Raw genomic sequence first — 21066 nt, 5'->3', positions numbered from 1 at the left:
TATTAGTGAACAAAAAGTGTACTATAAAAAACTATTAAAAGTTTAATCGATCATTTGAATCGCGTTATTAATGTTTGCGCATAACCAATTCGCTAAACAAAACAACATGTGTTCTTAATTAAATTGAAATACGCTTTCCATATTTTTATGATAATCATTTAATTTTTAGCTCCAACTTTTAATTATTAAAATAATATCAATAGATCTGTTTAACCTTGGACATTATTTTATTAAAACGTATTAATTTACATTTATTAATTTGCATTGTGATTTTTCTTATCTATCTTTGTTTTTCTCTCTTCTTTTTTTTTAATTATTATTTTCTGCTTCTTATTTCGTAACTAAGTAAGAATGCAGATAAACAATGCTCTGTTGATAATTTTAGAATGTGACAGGAAAGCGACGGAATTATTGTTGCAAAGTAACGTCAAGGAAAGGCATAAAGCCATTAATTTTCAATGTCGCCTTGATTTAAATACAGAAAAATTAGAATTTGAAAATGTTTGACTATTAATCGACCATTATACTTTATTTGTCCGTACTTTGCTGGATATTTACTCTTGTAATTTTCTAATTTTCTAACTATCAATTTTTTCTTTATAATTTCGTTGTAATTTAGAGAGTAAGGCTTATAGATCATTAGCTGGGTGATTTGGTATTGGACAAGAGCGCCCTTCAGAGTTTATCAACTCCATGAATCTAAAGTGTGATTACATTGGTATCACTTTGATGATTGTTCAATGAGTTTATGGAAAATTTGATGGAAAATTAAGATAGGAAATATCGAGCTGTTAACGAATACGAAGGCACATAATAACACTTAAAATTGTGGAGTGATATTTTACGGACGATCGATGGAGTCTGCACGAGAGAGAGAGAGAGAGAGAAAGGAACTTATAAAAATCATATCTATATCTTGGGGCGGTAAGCCAGAAAGGTTACATTTGTAAAGATTGCTCAATGAGTCATGGGATGGAGCTGTAATAGAACGTACCAAGATTATTTATAAAGATTTTAGGCAGACTCGATCGATGATGAAAATTGGAGATAGAAACGTGAGGTTCGCACGCTACATTAATATTCCCCATAAATTTGATGATATCAAGGATAAGACCGCGCAACCAGCACAATGTATTTTCAATTCAATAAAATTCATTTGTTTCAATAATTCTTGCCGCAACCTTTTCTCGTTCGCCATCTCAATCACCAAAACCTTCTCTACACGTTAAAATTACTTTCTCGCGAGAGCCGAGGCCTTGAGCTCGCAACGACTCCTTTAAAAGTATGAGAAAGAAAGCGTCTGCAGCTGTCGTATCAGTGCACTCTCAAAGTGGGGGTTAGTGCCATCACTTTTAATTAGGTTATTCAAGTACTTTGCCCGCCTTCGACAACATCCGATTTCGAAATTAAAAGCCATTAGTAAAAGCCTGACTTTTTCATCGTGAAACGACGCTTCGTTGAATGGAGGGGGGGGGGGGGGGTTGTGATGGGGTGTAGGAGGAGGAGGAGGTGGTGGAGGTGGAGGAATTATACGAAGCGTGACGTGAGCATGCCTCACGGACATACTCGCTATTAGAGGAATTGCGCGCGTGAGAAAGTGTTCACCTCGACGACGTCTTTGAAGCTGTGACGAGAAGAGCGACGATGCGCATCTTATTGAAAAAAAAAAAAAACCAAATAGCGGCAGGTCTGCGGAGAAGCGACGTATGCACGTATGAAACAAGCTTGAAGAAGATAAAAAAGAGTTTGCGACATTGAATAACTCTCGGGACGAGGGCTTGGAATGCGAAAAACCTTTATTTATAACATTGGCGGCGGTTGTGGGGGGGGGGGGGGGGGGGGCCCTTTGTTGATAGAATCGGGGGGGTTGGGGGGGGGGGGGGGTGGAGGAGGATAGCCTGCGAATATCGAAGGTTCAGGGATGACGAGCGTTTACACGGGTGCCATGCTCAACCGACGCGCTCAGGTGTGGAAAATATTGCTCGACATAACTATCGTCGCCCAGGGGCGGATCTTCGGATCCTGATTTGAGGTGGTTGGGACATTCCATTGAGTTACCGATCGTCAAATTTTTGCGAGTCGTCCGATTCTTTCGAGTTCCTTGTTATAACCAGTTGCCTCGTCCGACACGAGCGACCCATTACTAATATGAATTCAAGCTATTTAATGAGGTTTGAGACGCGGACTCGGAGCGGATTCGCACAAGTTTGATGTATCGTAATCGTAATACGTCGATTACGATAAATACGCTCGATTTGCAGATTAAATTGGGCTAAAAATTCACAGCTTCTTAGTAATCGCTTATGGAGCAGGAGCTGCCGAGACGAAGATCCTCGATCTCGTCGTTTTCGTGGCCGAGAGATGAGAGATCCTAGGACAAGGATATCCGAAACCGCTCGGACCCTAGGACCTTCTGGCGCGTCTCTACGAAGGCGTTTTACATGGTATCCCGGATAATAAGGGCTGTCTCGCGGCGATTTACGCGCTTCGTGATTTACGATGCCATTCAACTCTCGTTCGCGCGCGGAAGCAAGTCGAGCCATTTGCTCCGAGTGAACGCGTACGAGGGAGGGGAGAAATGTTTGTGGGAGGGGGTGCGCCGAGCGCGTGCACGCGAAAATTTCGCGGGGCGCCGTAATAATAATAAATTGGAAAGAAAGGAAAGAAGGCAGCAGGGAAGGAAGGAGGAGCGTCGATAGACCTTGGAGCCGCGGTCAGCTCGTAGTTGGTGTCCTCCACGCTAGAGTTCCGCGCGCGCATCCACTTATTAATATTGTTGCGATAGGCGCTCGTGGAAGCCCCCGCGAAGATCCGAGGATGGCCCGTGGCTTTGTAGGGCGATAAAAGCTCGTAGCCGCACAACGGGAATTCGTGACCCGACGTCCGCGGCTCTTTACCAGGTGACAATGCGGTGGGCTTCCGGTCTCGCTAGCCGATAAGACAGCAGATCAGTCAGCCCCCGGGGCCTTTCCTTCATCGCGGAATATGGCCGACCACTGAGGGCGGAGAAAGTACGGCAAAGCAGCCTCGCGTCATCGTGTCCGTCCCTGCGCCTTTTTTGCCGAGGAGGAGGCGCCGCACGGCCTCCCGAATCCTCGCTCGCGCCCGCGGCTCACCTAGACTTCCTTTTGCAGGTTATAAAGAACCTTGGGACAATGCCGCGCGTCAAGGCTTCGCCGAAGAAGTTCGTGAAGACGGGGGCGCAAGCCAGCGCCAATACATGGGTATTCCTCATGAAAGGTAAGCCGATTGCATAGCGAGTCGCAAGGTGCGCAAGAGCGAGCCCCTTGTCGCGGTCACGCGAATACGTCGATACGGGTATCGGTTATGTATTGGCCATTGTTTACTTTTTGTCGGCCCATTCCCCAGGCCACACTTCTCCTTCCAATCTGCATTCCAATTTACAACGGGCGATGGCGTTTCAATTTTTAATATTTGTTATTAATAGGCACTGGGCATTATTGGGAAGGGATGAGTCACGACCCGGTCACTTAAAAAGTTCATGGTTATTCGATTGTTATTATTATTGTGAATTGGACGGCCTGGTAGTTGGGACTGCAGTAATTTATTATTGGGGGATACGAATTTAGATATAAATTCTTTTATTGGTATTCGTTAATTGTGTCGCGTGTTGTTGTTGTTGTTGTTATTGTTGTTGTCGTCGTCATCGTTATTGTCGCGAGGGGAGGGTGGGGGGGTGGGTGGGGGAGGAGAGGGGGTTTGTAAGGTAATCAATTATAGTATGAATTTATGCTTGTCTTGGGTGTTTAGGTGAGTCCTTGGAGAATACGGAAGGTGTGCATCCTGATATGGTGAAGCTTCGGCATCCGGCTTCGAATCAGGCTGCCATGTTTGTTTTTAGTCCTGGTGATTTGACGATTCAAGAAGTTATGACGTTTGATGAAAATAAAAGATCTTGGTTTATCGATGACAATGTTAGATCGGATGGAAAAATGCATCTTTCAACACCGATTGATCCAATTTTTCTGGTTCTCCCTTACCTAAGAAAAGTAATAAGTTCTCATAGACTTTAGCAAGAATGCAGTATTAGCGTACCTACATGTAATAATTGTGTCTTGAAATTCCTTAGTCTCAACAAATAATGCCATTAGAGCAGTGTCTGCGCGACGAAGATTATCCCGAAACCAATCGTCTCATAAAGTGTCAAAATTTAAAATTGTCGTTGATAGCTGACCGAAAAGGAGACGAATCCTTACAAGCCTTTAAATATAACGAGGATAAGACGTTAAGTTGGTTAAGAAAGAAGGTGGAAAGAGTTGCGGAAATTGTAAGACAAAAAGGCATTCACGTTTCTCAAGGTGCTATAAGTGCTAATTTTGTAAAAAGTAGCAAACACGAGGGTGGAACAGAAGCAGGTAATACTCGGATCAGATTTGTATATTAATTACATAGCCCATTAAAGGGATGTTTTATAAAGTAGAATTATACTTATGTGGTTTAGAATATATGAGATACGCTCACGGTATAGTTTCTGAATATCTTGCCGAAGATTTGTCTAAAAAGTTACTGCAGTATCTTAACTTGTCGGATGACACGGAGCAAAAAAAACGTAAGCTCAACAGTCCAAAAGATACGGCCGACGAGAAAAGGCCTAAGAGAGAAGTGCAAGAAATGGCCCCACGAAATGGAGCACTCGATCTAACTAAATCAGAAAAGGTTAGTTCATAAAAATAGCATTAAAAAAAGATTGCTTATGCACGCTTTCTGCCATTTTTACTTACCTACATTATCGTATTACAATAAAATTTCACATGCACAATTTGATTTCTTTATGGTAAATAAAATGTCGCTCTACACTTGATTCATTGACTTTAAATATTTGCAGCCAGCTAAGATGGCCACTTTGTCGAAGAAGGAGCTAGCTAGACAGAAAGCTGCTGCTGGATCTAAGAGTATAACCAATTTCTTCAAGAAAAAATGAGAATTCTAAGCATATTACTTTATACATAGTGACCTACCACTTTGAAAAAAATTGGTCTGTCGCATTAAGGAAAATTTGGAGTCTCTATGTTCCTATGAATGTTATCATGTAAACGTCAATATAGAAACACCTAGGCTTAAGAGATTTCTGATATAAAAGTCGATTACGTAGCACAAAGCCAATATTAAGTATAAAATTTATATTATTAATTGCAGGCTGTAAACCTGTACTTTAATAACAGGGTTTCGTATTGTTGTTTAAGAATATTTCTTGTATGTATACATAACTTAATAATTGCGCACGAAAAGGTTAAAGTTATTTTTGCAATTCTTTTTTAATTACAAATTTTTAAATAAGACTGTTAGATTATGCAGGATATAAGTGTTAATTTAATTCTGTGATTCTGTGAAACAGAATGTGGCTATTTTAAGATGACATTCATCATTTCTGTGTAAATAGTACATTTTTTTATAATAAATAATGGAATATATTATGTGTATTTAATATAAGAAAATTTTTTAATATTTGCGGTTTAATCGACATCAACAACGATGGAGTACATTTTTATTCGTATCGTTAATTAAAATTTCAACATTGACGATAATACAAATTATAATTCACCTAATCGAGCAATGTGTATTAAATTTTTAATTTACCAGTAATTGTACATAAAATTTAGGTCTCGACTATTACAAAACTATTTATTTGCGAATCATCAACAAAATTTATGTTAGTCGTTGCATTGTATGAAACTGAATTATAAAAGAAGGATAAAATTAAGTAATCCAACAAACGAAATTGTATTTTATTTTATACGTTATATATTATACAATAAGCTCGTAACAAAAAGCATAAAAATAAAAAAATTAACAAACTATACGATATTTCATCAATAATTTACAAGTGTTTTTATATAAAATTAATCGGAATCCATAAATGTAACGCGATTTCCGATGGGTTCTGTTGTAGGTGCTGTTAACTCGATATCTCTGCACTTTGCTGCTTGTAATTCTCGTCTTATTTCTGGTGTTATAGTATGATGAGATTGTTTTTTTAATAATTCTAACAATGCCTCTTTTTGTTCTGAACTTATGTCACTTTTGTACCTCTGGGCAAATGTCAGAAAAGCCTGATGCCACAGAACAGGCAACTCCCTTCTGTCTCTTTCAAATCTGTGTAAAAAGGAAAAAAAAAAAGGAAAATTAATAAACATTCATTGCAAATTTAATTATTTTCAAATACTTTAATTTTTTTTCGCTTATTGTAATGCTCTAATTCTAAAATGGAATTACGTACCTCAAAAAATGAAATACAAGTCCATCGACGACTCTGTACGGCAAGGCATATTTTTTGTCTAAAAATATCCTCATAAAAACACTATTAGCTCCATTATAATCCATTTCAGCAATTTTTAACAATGTTGCGGACGAGTGTAAAATAGGTATCGAATTTTTTGTAATTACCGATCCAATAATTACGGCTTCTCTTAGGGTGCATGTGCCAGATTGGAGAAGAGGCAATATGATACCTTTCATAAAGGCTCCTGGCTTAAACAGTGCCTTCCTTAACGCTTGATACAAATGAAAGTTCAGTCTTTTGTATTCCGCTAAATCATCCCTAATTCTGGGTAAAAGAACAAGATTATAAAATCTCTGAGCCATTCTCTCCTTTAAGTTGGAGGCAAATATCCTAGTCGCTTGATACATTGCACCAGCCGACCATCCAAGTGGATTAGTTATGTACAATATTTGCTCCCAATTTCTTAAACTAGGTATAATTTTAAAGGCTTTTGGCAATTTGCCAGAACGGTATTTAGATAAAACATCTTTAACTCCTTCGTACATGGCTTTTACTCTTGGATCGATATCCTGCATTTGCAGGGACGCAACATCCGATAATTCAGTTTCTAGTTCTCTTTTCTTCTCCAACAGTTTTTCCATTATAATATCACCAAGATTTTTCACAGGCACTCCGTCCTTATTCATAAACATCTCTAAAGCCCTCTCGTCCTCTGGATCTATTTGAATATCTTCGTAATAATCATTTTGAATGCTCTCTACATCACTAGACGACTCATCATCATCGCTAAACAAATCCTGAAAATCTGTTGATTTTTTTTTTGAAGTGGACGATCCCAATTCTTCCTCCTTAATTTCCTGCTGCTGTATTCGAGCTTGCAATAAAATTTTCTTCGAAATTTTAGGATCGATAAACTGTAAATAAAAATAATATACATTGTTAAAAATGTTGTCAATAGACAAAGTTTGCAAGTACTTAAATTTATGTTTGACATATAGATATACATAACCTCTTCGTGCTCTTCGGTACGATTACGAATTTTCTTGCGTTCTTTGATTTTCAGCGTATTTTCATTTTCCAATTGTTCAGCTAAGCCAATTTTCTTCTTGCTCATTTCATCCTTGGAAACTTTTATTTTCTTAGCTTTCCCCATTTTACGTTATTTCAATGGTTAATTGTCGTTCAGGACTTGTAAGGGAACACGTGCATGAGTATTACAAGTGCAATATATAGTTTACGGATAGAGATATATTTGTAATCTACCTTACCGACTCACCACCTCAGAGCGATCAATTTCAATGCAACAAACAATTTTGCATTATACGAATTAACATCCCAATATTGTAATATCTTGTAAGGTAATACGGAAAATTTATCTACAAAAGCGAAATGGATTTTTTTTCGATTGTCAGGCAATTTTGTTGTTCTCTTTTCTTTATTACTCACTTATACTAATATCATGCCATTTATCAGCTCTCCGTAAAAAGATTTTTATTTTTTATGAGTCACGCGTAAATAGAGTAACGAATAATAATAATAATAATAATAATAATAATAATAATAATAATAATAATAATAATAATAATAATACGATTAAATACAGAAGTTTAACTTCCAGTTAACAAGTAGTACTTGTCTATTTAAATTTACGCGGCACAGTATATAGCAGTGCAATAGGTGCCGTCACGATCCCCGTCAAAGTCCTTGTATTTGGTAGTCAATTTGTATTTTATAAATATAAGATGTATATATTGTATCGTTATAATTAATATTCCAATGATATATAAATAATTGAATAACTATGCGTACGAATTAAGTGAATAGAGTTAAAATTTTAAGCTCTATTAAAGGATAGCAGAAGTAGGTAATATCTGGGGTAACGCGCCATCAATTTGTTAGACAACACCAATTCACTCGAAAATCGAGTTAATTCCAAGTATTCTACGAACATTTCACGTTCATCAGATGTGTATGGGTGTGCAGATTTACGCGGGAAAACACGGGGAAAAGTGAAGTGGACAGTAAATAGAGAATAATTGGAGCTTCGGATATTCTTACGTTTTCCTTTTTTCTAATAATTATTATCTTTTCGTTTAGTTATTTATATATAATTTATAGTGATCGAAGGAGTTGGAAAAGTCTGTAATCATGCCTCCAAAACTTGCAAGAGATTATAACAAAGATAGAGGTAAGAATGCAAATATGTGATTGAAAATTAAAATAAATCTATGATAAGATATTAGAATAGTTTTGATAAATCCTGTTTTATGTATTAGATCAACTCAAAATGTTTCTCACGGAATATTCGAAAATGGATGAGAAAACAGGCAATAAGCATTTTAAGTATCGAGAACAATTAACAAGACTGGCGCATAGAGAACAAATTGCCTTAGTTATTAGTTTGGATGATGTTAAGGATTTTGATGATGAACTTGCTGAAGTGATTGCTTCAAATGCTAGGCGCTACGTTACCTTACTCTTGAACGTAAGTATAAAATTAGAACATGTGTTAGGGTATTTAAGTTTTATTAATTAATCGATCGATCGAGTTTTGACGCTGGTAATTTATTGTAATTTATGTAAATGAAAATGTCAGTATGTGATGTAAAAATAATAGAAGATTAATATAAATTAAGTAGTTTCAAGCGTTAAATTTAATTTACAGCTCGTCCAAGAAATTTTACCCGATTTTAAAGAAAAAACCATAACTGCCAAGGATACTTTAGACATTTATATCGAGCATCGTTTAATGATGGAGGCTCGTAATCAACATCCAGGAGAGCAAAGAGATCCTAGAAATAAATATGCCCCGGAACTTATGAGACGCTTGTGGGTGTTTTAGCATTTCATAATGTCTAATTCGTAATTAGATACGTTTGACTTGTTTTACAGAAATAATGCCATCAACTTGACCAGTAACTTTTATTTTGCAGTGAAATATATTTTGAAAATTTTAACGATGCAAAACAAATGTCGGTAAGGGACATTAAGGCGACTTACGTGGGACAATTGGTAACAGTTCGAGGTATAGTTACTAGAAGTACAGAAGTAAAGCCTTTAATGGTTGTTTCGACGTATACCTGCGATCAATGTGGCGCAGAAACTTATCAAACTGTGCAGTCTATGAGTTTTATGCCGTTACAGTCTTGCCCTAGCGACGATTGTCGCGTTAACAAGTCAGGTGGTAGATTATACCAGCAAACTAAAGGTTCTAAATTTATCAAATTTCAAGAGATAAAAGTCCAAGAGCATGTAAGCATAACTCATCGTTTTATGTTATAAATTTTGTTAACGTCGATTCTTTCATTAACAACTTTCTAAATATAAATTAATTGTACGATAGAATTATAATTATTTTTAATTACAGTTTTAATTTAAATTTTAATATAATTTAATTATTTTACTTTTTAATTAAGAGCGATCAAGTACCCGTTGGACACATTCCAAGAAGCTTAACATTATTTTGTCGGGGGGAGTTGACTAGGCAATGTCAGCCAGGCGATCATATTGTGCTCACTGGAATATTTTTGCCTCTTATGAAAACAGGCTTCGTCGCTCGGGAATCGGCAGGTCTTCTGTGCGATACTTATATGGATGCCCATGTACGATATACACTTATACAATTATATCACAATACTTTTATTAAAAAAAAAATAATAATAATAAATAAATAAATAAATAAATATGTATTCTAACGGATTCGTTTGAAAAACATAAACTGCGAAATTTAACATTATTAACAATTAGTATTGTCAAACATTGAGCTTTCGCCTCCATTTATAGTTTGGAATTAATAAATTATGAATTTAATTATTCTATTAGAAAATCGAAAATCTAAGCTTGACGAAAGATGACACTAGCGCCAATGAATTGACAGATGAAGAAATGGCTATATTGGCTCAAGACGATTTTTATTCGAAATTAGCTAGTTCCATAGCACCAGAAATATATGGCTTGGAGGATGTTAAAAAGGCGCTTTTGTTACTTTTAGTTGGAGGTACGGACAAAAAGAAGGGTGATATTAAAATAAGAGGTAAGTCTCATATTGTGTAAATTACTGGTAATTTTTCATATTATTCTTATAGCGCCGTCAATCAGTATCAATGTAATAATTAAAAATTTACGCGTTCAATCATTAAGTTCAAGCGTTAAATCAACTACACGAAAGCGAGGACAAAATTGATATCATAAAATTGAAATCATTTAAAATTTCCTTCCGTTGTAACTAACATATACGCATGCACAAATAGTCATCGACATGATTGCAACCGGTTTTAGATTACATTTAATTTTCCTATTTCACTCAAGTACGGCTGACATGACTTGGATGTGTCGTCGGTCTTTCAAGACCCGATTTTGAATTTCTCTTCAAGCGGAAATTCGTTTAGTTCAACCAATGTCAACATCGTCGACAATTTGCTACTCATTATTCATACGTTTTAATAAACTCTATAGCCCCTACACGTCGAGCGAATTTATCGATAATCGCTGTTGCTGCACAAGCGTATCGAGTATTTTGCTCTAATCACATTGTCGCTACAACATAGCTGTCTTACACTATGACTAATCATCGATCGTTACAACTTAATTTCATACAGTCTTGCGTATTTTTGGGGGAAAAAAAAAAAAAAAAAAAAAAAAAAAAAAAAATCTCATCGAGTGACTGATTATCATTTCTATACACGAGTTATTTCGCTCAATGGTTCTGATTCTCAAATTGTTTAATTCGATCAATTTCTCATAATCATACGCAAGTCGCCAGTCAAATTCATTTATGCAATTCTCGTGTGGTGCAATTGGAATTAACAGTAAGCTTCGATAGCACTTTAAAAGGAGAGGAAATTGTAAAGCGATGGAGCGGGCCACTTTGTCCGCTCGGTCCTGTTTTAACTCGAATACCGAATTGCCAGATCAGGCCGTTGCTAATTCTTGTTTATCCGCAGGGAACATCAACATCTGCTTGATGGGCGATCCCGGTGTGGCGAAATCGCAGTTGCTCTCGTTCATCACTCGACTGTCTCCGCGCTCGCAGTACACGACTGGTCGAGGCTCATCCGGAGTCGGTCTCACCGCGTCCGTAATGAAGGATCCGCTAACCAGCCAGATGATCCTCGAGGGTGGAGCTCTCGTGCTCGCCGATCAGGGCATCTGCTGTATCGACGAGTTCGATAAAATGGCCGAGACCGACCGTACGGCCATCCACGAGGTCATGGAGCAGCAGACTATTTCCATCGCCAAGGCCGGTATAATGGCGCGGCTTAATGCCAGGGTTTCCATTCTCGCGGCTGCCAATCCTGCTTATGGACGATATAATCCTAAGAGGTCGGTGGAACAGAATATCCAGCTGCCGGCTGCGCTTCTCTCGAGATTCGATCTGTTATGGTTGATACAGGACAGGGCGGACAGAGACAATGATTTGAAGTGAGTTTTCGTTATTTTAACGCAACTGTCGATTGAAGCGTCGAATGAAAAAAGTAATCCGTTGTGAACAAATATTAAATGATTATAACAATTCTATTTTATGATATATTTACGATAAGCAGTGAAATCTAATTAATTTAAATAAGATTCTAAATCTTGTGCTACTGATTGGTAAATCTTAAAATGAAACATTAATTTTAGTGAGAATTTGAGATTGATGGGTAATCTATTTTAAATAATATTCGAAAAATTAATTTTATATATTGTAATGAACGTAAATAACAAAGTGTAATATGATAATATACTTGCATTACTACTACTACTACTACTACTACTACTACTACTACTACTACTACTACTATCACTCCTATTACTGCTATTACTATTATTATTATTATTATGATTATTACTATTATGGTTGTTGTTGTTGTTTTTCTTCATCATCATCGTCATCATCATCATCATCATCATCATCATCATCATCTTCTTCTTCTTCTTCTTCTTCTTCTTCTTCTTCTTCTTCTTCTTCTTCTTCTTCTTCTTCTTCTTCTTCATCATCATCTTCTTCTTCTTCTTCTTCTTCTTCTTCTTATTATTATTATTATTATTATTATTATTATTAGTATTAGTATTAGTATTATTTAGATTTTGTCTTTATTCGTTTAGCTGCATCTTCTATTGAAGAAAATTTCATTTTAGCTATGATTAATAATTCTCTCATGAATTCATTCGTATGTCAACACCTGTCGGATAATATTCAAAATACATGCAAATAATTTTAATGCGAATGTAAACTAAACGCTATTGAGTATTGTTGTTCAATAAAAAAAAGAAGAAGCTCGTAGTAAGCTAAGAATTTACATTCATGGAGAAAATTTGGCCAATTTTTTTCATTCCTTTTTTAATTCTTTATCTAATTATATGAAATAAGAAACTAATTCTTCCGTTATATTTGATTGAAATTTTTTCAGACTTGCTCAACATATTACATATGTCCATCAGCACGGGCAGCAACCGCCTACTGAATTCGAAGCTTTGGATATGACTTTAATGAGAAAGTATATTCAAATGTGCAAATCTAAAGAACCTTACATGCCAGAAGAATTAACGGATTACGTTGTTGGTAAGTAATTTTACCATAAGATTAATAAATCATATTAATAACATTTAGCAATCAATCAAAAAGTCTTTATCAATTTGACAGTATTGAAAATAAATATTTTTTATAAATTAAATCTTGTTAATTTATTTTAAACGTGGTTTGTACATAAAAAAAAAGTCTAAACTCATTCGCATAAATCAATCATTTTAAGCACATAAGTTTTAGTAGATTATTTATTTACACTATTTGTAAATATAAATGTAATATAGATGTAATTTAAAGCCAAGTAATTCACAATGATAATCAGCCATTAAGTTTTCATACTTAATTTTTTACATTGAAAAAAAGTCTAAAGCGCGTCCTTAAAAATGCGAGCTTTTAAATGCCAAATTACAAAAAAAAAATTTTTTTTTTTTTTTTTTTTTTTTTTTTTTGAAATAATTTTTAGTGATATTTGTATAAACGTCGAAGTATGAGAAAATATCGATTCTAAGTTGTGTATAATGAAAAATTCCACAATGACGTAAGAATTTTATTTTAAGTTTAATGCAGTAACTACTGCATTTAATGGCGCAATGTAGTAGCATTATCATTTATAATGGTGATTTTCACTGCTGATATTCCCGTTACAATGACGTTTTAAACAAAGTAATGTCGTTCGATTACGTTAAGCTTTATTTTATTATACTGTGTCGGAGGCTATGCTTGCCAAAATAAATCGGTCAATTGTAAGTTTGGGATGAAATTTTCTCTCAAGCTGCCCAAACGCTACCCAAGCATCATCTTAGACATTCCATGAAAATAGATAAACGTGGTGAATGAAGTATTAGGGCACAGCATAAATATACAATTATCGCATCTTACTGGGTTTTGTTTTAGAAAAAATTCTCGACCAAGTTCTCTTAGCATTTGGAAGGATGTAAAAGTCGTCTGTGGCTCCGCCGTAAATGTTACGCGATCGGTAAATTTCAGGGGCACGCGTCATTGTAGCGAGCATATAAAGACAAAGATAAAGAAAGTCAGGCGATCGTTCAATACACAAACGAGCAAGTGACGCACGCAGGGATTTGTCGAATCCACAGATACGTACGTGGAGATGAGGCGAGAGGCTCGCAAGAGCCAAGACCAGACCTTCACCTCGGCGCGAAATCTCCTTGGCGTGCTGCGACTAGCCACGGCCCTCGCCCGACTTCGCCTATCCGACCAGGTAGAGAAGTACGACGTGCAGGAGGCCCATCGACTCATCGAGATGTCCAAGCACTCGATCAACTACTCGGACGTGAAGGTAAGCTCGGGCCCGAACCAGAGGAGGAACAAAATGTACGCGATCATCAGGGAGTTGGCGGGCGAGGGCAAAGTCGTCAAGGTTCACGAGATACTCGAGCGCTGCACCGGCAAGGGCTTCAAGCCCGACGAGATCAACGACATGATCGAGCAGTACGAGGAGCTTAATGTGTGGCAGGTCAATCAGGCCAGGACGACTATTACCCTAGTTTAACGCCACCCTATATTATATCTTTCGCCGCCGCTCCAGCGCCACTTGCAATCGAGAAATGATTTTGATTGATCTAACACGGCGACGTGCTCCCCTCATTCCCCTCCCCATTATCGTCGTCCATCATTTTAATTTTACAAGCCCCATTGTACTTTGTAGGAGACAATAAATTGCATATATTTTTTTTTTTTTTTTTTTTTTTTTTTTTTTAATATCATTGTGGCTTTTTTTGCCTTTTTTCTGTTGTCTTTTTCCGTTTTTGTTTGACCGCTTGACCCATTATTTTTGAGTTTAAGAACATCTGCGTCTTGAATTTTAAATACCTCTAAAATTTTATAGAGGCTGGATTTTTAATTTAATTCGATGCTCCGTGCCTTTGGAAATTATGGGTAATACTTCTTGGATGGGGATAATCCGAGATTGGAGATTTACTTAGGGAAATGGTCTACCGGGTTCGAAAATTTCATTTACTTCGTAGACCCTGCGAGGAGGTTGTATTTTCAAATTTACGAACATTCTGCCTCATCTGGATACTTACTTTAATATAATGCATGCGGAATTTTATGCATCGAAAGTAACTGGAGCTTAGATAGAAACATTTTTTTTTCTTTGTTATTGTAAACGTTTCAAAGCAGAAATGTAAGAGCTATCCAATTTAAAAATGACGTTTAAAGAAAACGCATTTATGGCTGTAGAGCTCGTGTAGCAACACGCGACATACTTTGGAAAACTATTTCTAGTATCACGTTACCCTCACTGTTTATTATTCAATTACTTACATTTTATTCTCAGGAATTATAATAAATCTATCGATAAAAGCATGCTTTGCGAATTTCAATAGTACGGAACTTCAAGGCTCAAATTAACGAACTTAGCGAATTCCCATGCCAAACACACATTCGAATAAATACGTTAACGTTGTCAGTCGCTAAACGTAATTGTCTATGTACAAATATTTCTAAATTATAATGAATCGCAATGGTAATGTGATAATTGTAAGAATATTTTTTGACACCATTGGCCTTGCGTACGACGTATTGTTATGTGTAAGTAAGTCTTGAAATTGCCATAAATTTCATATTTCCTTAGCCTTTTCTATATTTTACTAACGAATGAATAATAGTTTATCTAATATCGATGTAATACTTTTTCGTATTATTGTGATGAAAGTTTGGGTATGTGAGATTGTCAAGAAAGTTGTAATAAGACTTATAGAAACAAATCTATCCACCAATGAATTGAATTTGCACGAGAGTTAACATTATTATCGTGTTAAGTTTTATATTTAATAAAAAGAACTTTTATCAAGAATAACATTAGCATTTATAAGTCTTCCTTTTCTGTTTCGTAATCACATAATTTTATCTTCTTATATCTTTCATTTCATATGTTTATGTGCGTTTATCCACTGTTGAGTATACTATTACATAAGGAAATAAAGAACTACTGGCTACCTTCAATAATATATGAATACGATCTGTTTATGTAAGATAAGCTAGAATTAAATAAGGGCTACGTTAATTTATAAAATTTGATAATTACTCTATAAGTTATAGTTTTTACCATGAACATGACGAGTACACTATTAATATTTTTAATAAAAACGAAATAATATTTTATAATATGCCGATATAAAGGAAATCGTATGTATAATCAAAGTAGTCTTAAATTGATAAATCACGTCGTTATTCACTGCCAATAATATAAATATACTGCAGACGAATCAATTATTTCGAACTGTAGAATTATAATTTAATTTTATTGGAAATAACATTTTATATCTAAAAAGTACATTAAATTATGAAAATAATTTTATTATACTTTATAAAACGATCTCTTCTGAATTCAATTACATGTAAGAATATATAATGGATTTTCATGAAATCTAATATAATATGATTTAATCGTTTTATCTCTCAGATAAATATATATATATATATATATATATATATATATATATATATATATATATATATAATTAATTTATGTAATTAATAATGTGAATTTCACTTATTTTTTATTTTATATGTTTGTATGTTTATAATTCGTTTGTAATGTAAGGTTGTCAATTACTAGGTAGGATATTAGGTAAATTATATTTTAATTTAAGGCTATTTATTGGTAACAATTATAATAATTTAAGGATCATTTCAGTAGTACTACTTTCTAGAATGGTTTTTTTTATGTTCAACATGACAATCGATCCAAGTGTTCAATATAAATATTTTTTTCTCCAAAGCAAATAATAAGGTATATTTTCTTGATTAAAGCACTTGCCCGAATGTAAAAACATCATTTACATACGTTCATAATAATTTACTTTATTTTTGTCCCAAAAATTAATCCTAATAAATAGTTTAGAAGTCGTTTGCACGTATAGTTTGCCGTTATATACGGATTAAATCCTATATACGGCTTTATAAAACTTTTACTCGCTAAATAATTCGGTATATTACAAATGACAATGTCATAATAATTAAATTGCGCAATTCAATATTATCGCTGAATAATGAAATATTTTAATGTCAAAAAAATTAAACAGTCCCGTATAGAAAGCCGTATTATACACTATGAGAAAGTAATTTCAATTTCTCAGTCTAATTAAAAAAATTCTATAAGAAAAAAAAGCTAGACTTAAAGAATGTGCATTATAAAGGTGAAAAGTGAGTATAGAAGGTGCCAGATTGCAAAAATTGCAAGGCACTACATACATTTGACTAAAAGCTTATGTATCATATATCTAATCTTCATGTGTAATTGAGGTACGTATGGCAACACATAACGAGCCTATGTATGCGAATTAATATTTAAATTCTATCTTATCGAATTATAGAATGTGTAGGTAACTTTAAGTACATTATCTTAAATTACTTTTCCCCTTATATTAGGTTAATTGCTTTATAAATTTCAAATCAATATAGTAAATCAATTTGATATTATATAAAAGAAAAAAAAATTTCTTCCTTATATTTATTGCACAAACTTTGCAAAACAAAAAACAAAAAACATAAAACAAATAAAAAAAAAAAACAAAAAAATTAAAAAAAAAAAAATTAAAAAAAAAAATTTAAATAATTATTTGTATAATTTAATTTCAAGTACAGTCTAAGGCCAACGTAGAAAGTGTATAAAACTTTCTCAGCAATCTTACGTTCTGCGTACCGTCCTTAATTTGTACAAACCTTGAAGCTAAATTAGACACGTTGTTACTATGAAAAATAGTGCCTTTTCAGTTTAATACAATTTTCTTTGAATTAAATATTTGAAATTTTTATTTGTTTTATACATATATTCGGACACATATATCGTGTGCATGTTTAAAGCTTCATGCTGTTGATGATTAACAATAGATATGAAGATTGAAAACTTGATTATTTTAGTAGAGAGTATATTGATAATTTTCTCCACTTGTTTTATCTATAACTAGCCTCCTGGTTATAAGTTTGCACGAATTACGGTCACGTAAGAAAAGAAAAGAAAAAAAAAAATTTTTTTTTTTAAACAATTCTTTCGTGTAGAAGATAAATGGTTGCAAAACTAGCGGATGAGGTTTTCAAAAAGCGCACGTCATGCGCTGTTTAAACGAGGTAAATAAATTAAAAAAATATGCCTTAACAACGTATTTTTTTCATTAACTAGCGGCTTCTCGAGCTTTCGCAGACGCGTATTACACGAGTCAAACTTGTTGCTTCCGGCATGCAAAATTAATAATTGCGGATAACGATTCGTGGACACGAATGAAATGAGCTCAATCAAGTCTACTTAATACCTTTGATCGATCCAATCCGATGTCATTTTAGCCTTATAAAATCTATGTGTTACTTTCACTCTCTGCGTTGTATGAATTTGTGCTCGTGAACATTACATATCCGAAAGCTACGTCTATATGTATATATATATACATATATATATATAAGCTTTGTTGTTAAATACAATTTTTACGCTTTCGATAAATTTTTTGCTTTAGCAATAACAGCCAGCTTATAATTTAAAATTGTAGAGATTAGTGATAGAGTAAAAAAAAAAAATAAATAAATAAATAAATAAAATAAAATAAAATGAATTTCTAAAACTGAATGTAAAAGTTATGCCTTGATTATAACAGTTATATTGGTCGAAAAATTTTTACATAAAGACACGTTTAATTATATGTTGGTGACTGTTGTTGTTGTTGTTATTGTTGTTATTATTATTATTATCTAATTGAGTTTAAGAAGGATATATATCGTGCATTATCGCGTCGATACCCCATAGATCGTTGGCCCTCGTCGTAAAGCAGGAATTGGAAAAGATACGCGCACGTTACTTCGCAATCGCCCGATAGTGTTAGAAATTATTTGTGCTATTGATAAATATCAGATCTATTGAACTTGGCGCGTGTAACAGTTTGCCAAAATCTACCTCTTACGATATCTTCAGCATATTTTATTAAGGGATAAGATAGCGATGGAGGGACGTCGTTAAAATTAATTCCGATACGATAATCCCTGGCTCATTATCATTGCATACGCTTAACTAATAACTGCACGATTTGGATGCGAATAATAATTTCGGCCTAATCATTGAGCACACGATTACGAGAGCAGTTTACGATACTGTTACTATCGCGAGCTTTTCAACCAATGCAACGATAATTATATATTACAAAGCCAGAATAGAGACGATCGTCTCGTTATCGCGACACTGCGTTGGCTGTGTTACGCTGAAGCGAATCTCTGCATTATCGATCGGTTGGTTATTTCCTTCCCTTTCCCGAGCAAACTACTGCTCCGTTTAAAAGTATATAGACTTTGAATATTGGATCGGCTAATCGTTGTCTCACCGTCTACGTCGCACCAATTAAAAAGACGTAAATTCCTTGGTTCATGACTCTTCTCCTTCGGGGTTGTTGGCGTGTCTCGATCGGCTAACGGACGACTAGGAGGAGGAGGAGGAGAAGGACGAGGTGACGGAACACGAAGGCCGAGGCCGAGGAGATGGTTTATCGCTAGACCCCGGTCCCGCAGCCCGGCCGAGACTTTATGGCGGCGGCTATTTGCGATGTATTTGCGTTGCTCGCGGGAGTCGCGCTAGACGCGTCGTTCGGAGGTAAATTAAAATTAGAGCCGACCGAGCACGATGAACGAGCACTTTATTGTTTCGCGGCTGATCGAGTGAGCGGAGTGCGCGTGCGCCCGCGCGACTTGTCTGCGATTAGGGGCAGCTAGAGGCCCTCTTAAAGCCCAGGCGCTATTTTGAACGACTGCGACGCTTGTAAATGCGTATTCCATATTGTTGTTGCCTAAGAAATTTACGGAGGGCGTAAGTCAGAGGAGTGGAATTAGCGGAGCAGCGCCTTTAATTTGTTTAACTTTTATTCGCGCTTTTAGATAATAAATTACATTGTGAAAACGAAAGATTATGAGAGAAAACGCGACTGTGGAGTTGTTATTGTTATTCTTGCTGTTGTTATTGTTGTTGTTGTTTTTTTTTTTTTTTTTTTTTTTTTAAGAAGAAAATTTATGTCATGCGAGAGTTACGACTGTTATCAGAACGTATTAACGTTACGGGATGTATTTGATTATAAGAATTAAAAGAAATTAATTTGACAGCATCGTGATATTAAACGTGCTAAAATTTTGTATTGACGAAGCTTGTTTTTGTCGTCGAAGAGTGTTTTTCGAATTATTTTGGATGTAAAATAAAGGTCCAATCTCCGCGGGGCATGCATGAGAGGAATATTTTTGTTTCCCGCCGTGAAAAGTATAATAAAGGCATCGCGGAAAGAGGTAAAGAATATGTGTCAGCGAGAATGGCGAGAAATAAATATGTGGAAGGAGGAGGGATATTTTAAATGACAAATGAGAGCAAATTAAACGATATAATTTCAACGAAGAGTGGACATTTTGATTGATGAAAATGAAAATACAGGCGTAAATAAACGGGTAAGAGGGCTGAATTTCCAGTACAAAAAGCACGAGAGAATGGTTGATTTAAGGGATACGAAGCTCGCCCTTGCCCCTTTTTCTCCCATTATGTTGTGCAAATTTGAATAAATATTTGTCTTTGAAATGAATTAGAATAAAGAGGAGTAGAAATCAATATTACCAGATAATCCTATTTATTATTAGATAAGGCTCGTAGGCATAAATTTCTGGTGGTAGCGAAATATGCTTTGTGCGTCAAAATTTACCAAGCTCCGATTATTGTACTCTTGGAAATATTTTGAGCCGTTTGAATATATATTTAAAGAATTTCGTAAAATATCGTCGAAAATCTCTCATTTATTATGCACAGAAGCTATTCTTGTATTACGTAAATATTATATTACAGGGATAATATTACCGGATATTGCCGATAATATCAAATTCATTTCGTCAGTTTCAAGAGTAATGGCGGCATTAATCAGACAAGCTAAAGTTCGCTAATTTCATTTGAAAAATAATGACATTCTGAGATCTAGTATTATTGTTTTGAAATAAAAACTACGTATTTCCCACTTAGTAGAAAATATCGAAGATCCCGTTTAGGATAATAGTATTCATAGTCATGAATTCATAAAAGAAAATTTATCGTTATCATTATCATTATCAGAATAATAATAATAATAATAATAATAATAATAATAATAATAATAATAATAATAATAATAAAAATAATAATAATAATAATAATTATTATTATTACTCTTTTGCATTCAATATTTGAAGGAACTTTTAAATTTTCTATTAGCTTATTTAATTATCAAATTATATTCAATAATTTGCGAGTGAATATGGTCGTAAGGTGTACCTTAAAACCGCTTGGAAATAACGAATTTAAATTTTA

General features: G+C 34.7%; 3 protein-coding genes across 3 annotated transcripts; 2 read left to right on the top strand and 1 right to left on the bottom strand.

The window, feature by feature from the left end:
• The first annotated feature begins 2626 nt into the window (after positions 1–2626).
• Positions 2627–5559, top strand: LOC105367491 (ribonuclease H2 subunit B). Its single transcript, XM_011506220.1, has 5 exons — positions 2627–3240; positions 3772–4010; positions 4091–4376; positions 4463–4677; positions 4847–5559. Exons 1-5 carry the CDS (start codon positions 3156–3158, stop codon positions 4940–4942), a joined length of 921 nt encoding a protein of 306 aa, XP_011504522.1. The 5' UTR covers positions 2627–3155; the 3' UTR covers positions 4943–5559.
• A 248-nt stretch (positions 5560–5807) lies between these two features.
• On the bottom strand, positions 5808–7466 carry bys (Bystin). The gene is made up of 3 exons (XM_011506219.1): positions 7251–7466; positions 6239–7155; positions 5808–6114 (listed from the first exon to the last, which is right to left on the bottom strand). The coding sequence occupies exons 1-3, from the start codon at positions 7392–7394 to the stop codon at positions 5862–5864; spliced, it is 1314 nt and encodes a 437-aa protein (XP_011504521.1). The 5' UTR covers positions 7395–7466; the 3' UTR covers positions 5808–5861.
• Positions 7467–8227: 761 nt separating this feature from the next.
• On the top strand, positions 8228–14371 carry Mcm7 (minichromosome maintenance 7). The gene is made up of 9 exons (XM_011506218.1): positions 8228–8429; positions 8518–8726; positions 8907–9070; positions 9175–9493; positions 9658–9843; positions 10064–10274; positions 11185–11662; positions 12634–12785; positions 13847–14371. Exons 1-9 carry the CDS (start codon positions 8390–8392, stop codon positions 14260–14262), a joined length of 2175 nt encoding a protein of 724 aa, XP_011504520.1. The 5' UTR covers positions 8228–8389; the 3' UTR covers positions 14263–14371.
• The last annotated feature ends 6695 nt before the right edge of the window (positions 14372–21066 follow it).

The sequence above is a fragment of the Ceratosolen solmsi genome, unplaced genomic scaffold (assembly GCF_000503995.2).
Source record: "Ceratosolen solmsi marchali unplaced genomic scaffold, CerSol_1.0 scaffold7, whole genome shotgun sequence".
Classification (NCBI taxonomy): Eukaryota; Metazoa; Arthropoda; class Insecta; order Hymenoptera; family Agaonidae; genus Ceratosolen; species Ceratosolen solmsi.
The sequence above is the reverse complement of the archived record's forward strand: the minus strand, read 5'-3'. Positions and strand labels throughout refer to the sequence as shown.

Coding starts and splice junctions, on each gene's coding strand:
- LOC105367491 (XM_011506220.1), top strand. CDS start 3,156: ATGCCGCGCGTCAAGGCTTCGCCGAAGAAGTTCGTGAAGACGGGGGCG. Junction 3,241..3,771: donor ATGGGTATTCCTCATGAAAG/GTAAGCCGATTG, acceptor TTGGGTGTTTAG/GTGAGTCCTTGGAGAATACG. Junction 4,011..4,090: donor TTCTCCCTTACCTAAGAAAA/GTAATAAGTTCT, acceptor GAAATTCCTTAG/TCTCAACAAATAATGCCATT.
- Mcm7 (XM_011506218.1), top strand. CDS start 8,390: ATGCCTCCAAAACTTGCAAGAGATTATAACAAAGATAGAG. Junction 9,844..10,063: donor ATACTTATATGGATGCCCAT/GTACGATATACA, acceptor TTATTCTATTAG/AAAATCGAAAATCTAAGCTT. Junction 10,275..11,184: donor GGGTGATATTAAAATAAGAG/GTAAGTCTCATA, acceptor GTTTATCCGCAG/GGAACATCAACATCTGCTTG.
- bys (XM_011506219.1), bottom strand. CDS start 7,394: ATGGGGAAAGCTAAGAAAATAAAAGTTTCCAAGGATGAAATGAGCAAG. Junction 7,156..7,250: donor GTACCGAAGAGCACGAAGAG/GTTATGTATATC, acceptor TTTTATTTACAG/TTTATCGATCCTAAAATTTC. Junction 6,115..6,238: donor CTTGTATTTCATTTTTTGAG/GTACGTAATTCC, acceptor CTTTTTACACAG/ATTTGAAAGAGACAGAAGGG.